Here is a 7,821-nt window from a genome sequence, read left to right on the forward strand (position 1 = left end):
CAGTAGTAATGTATCCTTCGTATCACCAATAGAATTGAATTGTTTTCAACTTTAATTTGTTTACTGATGGATGTCCGCCAAAATAGGAAGATGACAGAGTCCGGTGTGAATCTTTATGAAGAAAAGGTGTCGCATTATACAACCAAATTATTGAAAATCAAAAGGGACATTGACTTTATCATCGATTCCTCAGAAAAGATAGATCTTGCCCAGGGCCAGCAAATTATTGATGACATACAAAAACTGTTAGCTCGCTATGAAGCGAAAGCTAAAAAGTTTGAACAATTCTTACAAGGGACTCGCACAGATCAGAGTGCCAGTGAAGAGGCAGCTCATCGTCTCACATCTGCAGCTTTACATGATAAAGTGACGTCATTTATAGAGCACTTACAGTCCTTGTTGCCGTCAATTTCACACAAGATGCTGTCAACCAGACGGTCAGGTGTTTCAGGGTCGAGTCGGTTGACTGAAATGTTGGTAAAGTTGAAAAGGCAAGATCTCGCATGAAATATGCACAAGAGGAGGCTGAATTGATAAAACAAGAGGCAGCTTTACAGGCAAGTAGGAATTTATTAAATCTGAAGAGAGAATTAGAAGTAGCTGAGACTGGACTTAATGCAATTCACAAAGCTTTTGACTTTAGATCTTCAAATGCTAGCAATAAAGATTCTGCAAGTAAGCGAGGCAGTTATATTGGGTCAGAGACCAATCGTCACATTTTGCGCTATGTAGAGGAGAATAAAGACAATAATGTATCTCCACCTATTGTTCCTACAGAAGATGTTACTCAGGATGAACCAATAGAAACTGTTGTACAGATTCCCTCTACTGGAGCGGCTGATACTACACGTGTTCTTAACCCTATTGCTGTTGCGTTTAAGCCTGAAAATAAAAATGAGGCATTTGACTTAGCAAAATTAGTGGCAAAAAATCAACTTTTGCCTCAGAGACTTTCTCAATTTACAGATGAACCAGCTAGGTACCTAACCTGGAAATACGGCTTTCTTAATGTAATGGAAGAAATTGGGGCGTCTATCTTGGAACATCTAGATCTGCTCGTAAATCATCTTGGTGCTGAGTCTAAAACACAAGCAGAGAACATACGCGCTTCTAATCCCAGGAATTCTCAGAAGGCTGTGGACGAAATTTGGAAGCGGCTTGATAGCGAGTTTGGTAGTGCAGAAATTATCGAAAGAGCATTGAAACAACGAATATACCAGTTTCCGGATCTTAAGGAAAATGACACTAAGCGCTTTTTTGACCTATCAGATTTGGCAGCGGAGGTTGAATCCATTAAAACCGACACAGTGTTGGGACCAGTTTTTAGCTATTATGACACTTCTAGCGGGATAAATGATTTTGTTAGAAAATTACCTAAACGCTTGAGGGAAAAATGGGCCAATCAGTGTTATCGCTACAAAGAGACAAATCGAACGTCGCAAGTACCATTCTCAGTACTCACAAGATACTTGCGTGATCTGGCCCGTCTACGTAACGACCCCAGTTTTGATTTTGATGTTTCGTTTGTGAAGCCGAACAAAGTTCCTAGTACACAACAGAAATATAAACCCTTGTCACGGGATTCTCATCGTCAAACTTCGATATCATCACGGAAGACCGAGGTTACTCCGGAAACCAACCCTAAAGGTGGGAAATGTCCTATTCATGGTGAAAATTCTAATCATCTACTGAAAGACTGTTTTAAATTCCAAAACAGAACTCTGAAAGATCGTAAAGACTTTGTATATAAAAATGGTTACTGTTTGAAGTGTTGCGGGCAGAAGCGCCATACAAGGAAAACATGTAAAGAAACTGTCAAGTGTAATGTTTGTGGTTCCCCAGATCACATCGGAATACTTCATCCAGACGCAGACTCTGGGAAACAGTATGAGGGGGAGAAATCACAAGATAATTACAGAAGTCAGCGACATCAAATACCTAGTGAAGACCACGAGGAGGAGAAGCTCCGAGTTGAAACTCACTGTACTGAGGTTTGTAGTACTCGTCACAGTACTTGTAAGTCGTGTGCTAAAATACTGCTTGTCAGTGTATTTCCCAATGGGCAGCCATCTCGAGCCCGCAATGTTTACTGTATGATTGATGACCAGAGTAATAAGTCATTGGCTACGTCAGCATTCTTCGACGCCTTTAGAGAATTTGGTCCAAGTGCAGAATATGTACTCACTTCATGTGCTGGCAAGTTTACTACCTCTGGTCGGAGAGCATCTGGATATGTAATACAATCTCTTGATGGTTCATGTACTCTGCAATCACCCTGTTTGATTGAGTGTAATGAGATCCCAAACAATCGTAGTGAAATTCCATCTCCAGAAGTGGCAGAGAATTACAGTCATTTACGAGACATCGCGTCACTTATTCCACCCGTGAACGACAGTGTGGAAATTGAAATTTTGATTGGTAGAGACTTGGTATCTGCACATCATGTTGTAGATCAGCGTATCGATGGAGACTGGCTACCATTTGGCCAGAAGTTACCTCTTGGATGGGTTGTAATTGGTGATGTGTGTTTAGGTCGCGCACACCTACCGGAACAGGTCAGTGTGAGCAAAACATCAGTGTTCGCTAACGGCAGACCTACATACTTGCAGCCATGCGAGAGTGAACTCATGGTGAAGGAGGACCCTATCTTCGAACGAGTACCGGGAGATGAGAAACCTGGCTTGTCGATAGAGGACAAAAGGTTCCTTAGCACTATGGAAACTGGATTCAAACAAACCCCTAGTGGACATTGGGAGGCACCCATGCCTTTTAAGAAGAATAGACCCTTTCTGCCTGACAACAAGAGTATGGCTCTTAAAAGAGCGAATTCGTTTGATCGGAGTCTCAAGTCGAACCCAGACAAACAGAAAAGAGTTATGGAATTCATGGAGAAACTTTTCGGTAATAAGCACGCAGAGTTAGCACCAGCTTTACCAGATTCTACAGAGAAATGGTATTTGCCACTGTTTGCAGTTCAACATCCTAAGAAGCCTGATAGTATACGTGTGGTGTTTGACTCATCTGCCAAGTGCCAGAATTTATCGCTCAACGACGTTCTGTTACAAGGACCCGATATGTTGAACAGCCTGCTTGGTATCTTACTTAGATTTCGTCGTGAAAGAATTGCAGTCACCATGGACGTAGAGCAAATGTTCTACAACTTTCAGGTTCCTGAGGTGCAACGTCGCTTCCTACGTTTTTTGTGGCACAAGAACAATGATTTGAGTGAGCCGTTAGTTGAGTATCAGATGACAAGACATGTTTTCGGCAACACTGCCTCTCCTGCTGTTGCTAATTTCGGCTTGCGTAAGGCTGTAGAAAATTCTGATCAGGACGTGCAGAACTTAGTGGGTAAAGACTTCTATGTTGACGATGGTCTGTTGTCATGTAGGACCCAGTCTGAGGCTATTGACATTGTGGAACGCACAAAACACGCTCTCCAAGAGAATGGAGAAATCAGACTTCATAAGTTTGCTTCAAATAGCAGGGATGTGCTTAATGCTTTTTGTCAGAAAGACCTGGCTAAGGATCTCAAAGATATTGATCTCCTGACAGAAACTCTCCCCACGCAAAGGAGCTTAGGACTTTTGTGGGATACAGAAACTGATTCGTTCACTTTCAAGGTTAACCAAGTGGAGAAAGTTTACACGCGTCGTGGCCTGTTATCAACAATCAATAGTATATATGATCCTCTCGGATTTGCTCAGCCGTTCACTATTCGGGGAAAACTACTGCTTCGGGAAATGATGTCCGTCACCTCAAGCAATGACTGGGATGATCCTCTACCTGAGTCACTCTATGGCCAGTGGTGTTTGTGGGTTAATTCTATGCACAACCTTGAGAATCTTAGTATACCACGCGTCTACTGCGACATCTCTTTTGATGACGCTTTGAGAAGGGAAGTTCTTGTGTTTGCTGATGCGTCGAAAGATGCGATAGCGGCTGTCGCATACCTCAAACTTTACGATCCTAGTAGATTTAGCATTGGCTTTCTGTTAGGAAAGGCTAAATTAGCACCTACGCATGGCCATACAGTTCCGCGATTAGAGTTGTGCGCTGCGGTACTCGCTACAGAAATTGCTGAGACCATTCGGGTCCAACTCGATATTCCTCAGGATAGCTTTCAGTTCTTTTCTGATAGTCAAGTCGTACTTGGATATATATCAAACGAAAGTCGTAGATTCTACGTATATGTGGGAAACAGAGTGAGCAAGATTCGTCTGTTCAGCAAACCGACTCAGTGGAATTTTGTTCCGTCGGAGTGTAACCCTGCAGACGCTTTGTTATTGCCAGACTCTAGTTGGATTCTTGGCCCCGATATCAAGCATAGAACTTCCCCGGATGGCTATGATTTAATAGACCCAGATCATGACTTGGAAATCCGTCCTGAAGTAAACTGTTCAAAAATGGAGCAGTCGGAGGATATGATAGATGTTCCCGAGAAGAAAGTAAAACAGACGGATTGTGGAAAGGTGCCAGAGGGATTCTCTAAGAGATTCACCAGATTTTCAAACTGGAAAAGACTTGTGAGAGTTGTTGCCCGTATAAAGTTCTTGGCAGCTCATATCCGGAAGGACAGAGAACGCTTACCTGATCGATTTGATGAACCAGAATTTCTGCAAGAAAGTGAGCGTGCCATCATTGCAGTAGCTCAACAAGATGCATTCAGTTCAGAGTTCCAACGTATCCATGCTGGAAAGGAAGTTCCTCATTCAAGTTCTCTCAAAACTCTTACTCCAGTTATTGGTACAGATGGACTTTTACATGTAGGAGGTCGCCTTAACAAGATCGACAATGAGATTATCTGCTCAGGATTAAGGAACCCTGTTATACTTCCCAAGAGCCATCACGTGACGTTTCTGGTGGTTCGTCATTTTCATCAAAAAGTAGTTCACCAGGGTCGTAAGTTTACAGAAGGAGCTGTTCGCACAGGTGGATATTGGGTCGTGAGTTGCAGGAAAATGGTTAACTTTATTATTCACAATTGTGTTACCTGCAAGAAACTTCGTGGTCAGTTTGGTCAACAGTATATGGGAGATCTTCCTACTGACAGATGCACTCCTTCACCACCTTTTTCATATGTCGGTGTGGATACGTTTGGACCTTGGCCTATCTCATTCCGGCGGACCAGAGGAGGATCTGCAACGCAGAAACGATGGGCTTTGTTGTTCACGTGTCTTGTGACAAGAGCCATACATATAGAGGTGATAGAACAACTTTCCAGCTCGTCTTTTATTAACGCCTTACGACGGTTTATTTCTGTGCGTGGACCGGTCATCCAATTTCGTTCCGACAGGGGCACGAATTTTGTGGGAGCGACAGAAGATCTGGCCATTGACGCAAGATTTGTTGAGAATGATCATGTTGCTGACTTCTTATCAGAAGGCAAAATCAAGTGGATTTTCAACCCACCCTACTCGCCTCACATGGGTGGCGCTTGGGAAAGGTTAATTGGTGTCGCCAAGAACATCTTGAACTCTATGTTGCTTCAACAGCAAAGGAAAAGTCTCACACACGAGGTATTGACCACTCTTATGTCTGAAGTTTGTGCAATTGTGAACAATAGACCGTTAGTGGATGTATTCAGTGATCCAGAGTCACCTGTTCTTCTTACGCCGTCTATGCTGTTGACAAGTAAGACTAGTTGTGATGTCAACCCGTTCCCTCCTTACAACACAAAGGATGTGTTGCGCTCGGCATGGAAACACGTGCAATCACTTGCAGAGGAATTCTGGAGGAGATGGAGGAATGAGTATCTTCACGGTTTACAATTGCGAAAGAAGTGGCAAAAACACACCAAGAACCTTCAACCGGGAGACCTGGTCCTCTTAAAAGACGGGGAGCGCTCTCGAAATGAATGGCCGGTTGGAATAGTTGAAAGAACATTTCCAAGTAACGACTGTGCAGTACGAAAGGTTGAGATTGCTGTTGTGAGAGACAATAAACGTGTATTGTATGTCAGACCAGTTACCGAACTGGTAACACTTTTGGAAACAGATGAGTGACGCGGACATTTTCTTGTGTTGTATCATTTCCAAAGACTGTGATTGATGTCTGAAATTGTTTCATAGCGTTTAGATTTGATTATTCATTTATGAATACTGTATTATATTTAGAATATTGTAGTTAAGAAATTATCTTATGATTGAATTGTTGTAAATGATTTCTCTTGAAATCAGAGGAGGAGTGTGATGGTCTAAGTCCGGAATCTGTTGTCCGGAAATTAGAGTCCGCCTCTATCCGCATATTAGTGTATTAGTTACAAGTTCCCATGTCTACAGTACCATGTAGAAGCGTCGCTGTCACGCTATTGTTTTCGGATATACTGGCCTCCCTAAGGAGTAAGTGTTGATAATTAATATGTGGTTTAATGCATAATATATCTATGATGCTTGTTATTATGTCATATGCATATATTCTCATCTTGTAAGTTTGGTAAATCGTGTTAGGCTTGGACGAGTAGGTCCCGCCATATTTCAATCAAGTGTCGTCTGCTGGTTTGTTTATACATTGAATACATGTTATAACTTGGACAAATGACATTCGAATAACCTCATTTGAGCTGTTTAAATCTTTATTATTAAGAATATGAAAGATAGTGAGCAATTTCTCATAATTTTATCCGGTAGGAACATATAATGTGTTATATTTCATTGTATTTGTAACATGATTTATTAGGAAGAACAGTTATTGGTCTGTCCGAGACGATTACTCTTTCTGTTGGTTTCCTAACTTTTGTTATTTTTGGTTTTGTTTTCTTTTTAGTTTTTTACCCTCTCTTGAGGTGTGTGATGCAAATAAAGGGAGTCTACATCGACTTTATTCGTCCTTTATGATTATGAAGCATGATATATCACAGGTAGTGACTTCGTCTGTCACCGACTAGACATCAGGAAGATAATATCCAGTTTGAAAAAAAATACATCCGGTATATCGCTCGTAAATGTCGTGGCAGTTTGAAAAGATAATGATTTTTATACGTTTATGAACTGTTGTTTAAATTGCTAATCGGGCTATTGTCGGATAGGTCGGGTCTGTTTTTTTGTTTTTTGTTTTTAATTTCAATCCACGTCTCCTAATGTATGATTGTTGTTTGACACCACGCGATGAGTCAGCTTGGAGGGAATATTAAAGGTTTAATTGTGCATATAATGTATCATGTCCTGGCATATAAATAAAAGTTGAAGGAAATTTGAAGTGTGCACATACTGCTAGTATTTTATTTTAATCTATAAGGAAGAATTTATAAAAAAAATTCTTATCTCTCATCATATTTTATTATAAATTATCATGGTAATTATACATTATTTTGTAAGGAATTGGATATGGTCCATCCTACAATTTTAATACAATTATATCACATACAGAAATAGACATGTTTGAAAAGATATCAATGGTTCTAAACTTCAATTGTGATTTGTGATATAAGAGCAGGGTATCGTTTCACAAAGCTTCGTAACATACGAACTTTTCGTAAGTCACATTTACGAATTACTAAGCGTTTCACAAAAACTTCGTAACTTACGAACGTTCGTAAGTTACGCAAAAACCTTGCGTAACTTTACGCCATATCAACCCTGTCGTAACTTACGAAACAATTTAAAATCGTGCGCAGGCATGACCTTTTGAACAGAAAATGACGTTGTACTCATTTACAAATTAGCATAAAGAACGACTATGCCTTGTGAGCGATTGTTTCGAGGTTGAAACCGGGTTTTGAAAGTCGAGGAGGGTGCCGGCAAAATGCACATTGTCATGAAACTAATTGTACGCATATTCGCAGACTGTGCCAACATATGGTCTATTTTAAGAACATTATGT

At 40.9% G+C, this 7,821-nt stretch overlaps 1 protein-coding gene across 1 annotated transcript; it reads left to right on the plus strand.

The window, feature by feature from the left end:
• The first annotated feature begins 503 nt into the window (after positions 1–503).
• LOC117332910 lies at positions 504–6,005 on the plus strand. Its single transcript, XM_033891974.1, has one exon. The coding sequence runs from the start codon at positions 504–506 to the stop codon at positions 6,003–6,005; it is 5,502 nt and encodes a 1,833-aa protein (XP_033747865.1).
• Positions 6,006–7,821: the final 1,816 nt, after the last annotated feature.

Source organism: Pecten maximus, chromosome 8 (assembly GCF_902652985.1).
Source record: "Pecten maximus chromosome 8, xPecMax1.1, whole genome shotgun sequence".
NCBI classification, from domain to species: Eukaryota; Metazoa; Mollusca; class Bivalvia; order Pectinida; family Pectinidae; genus Pecten; species Pecten maximus.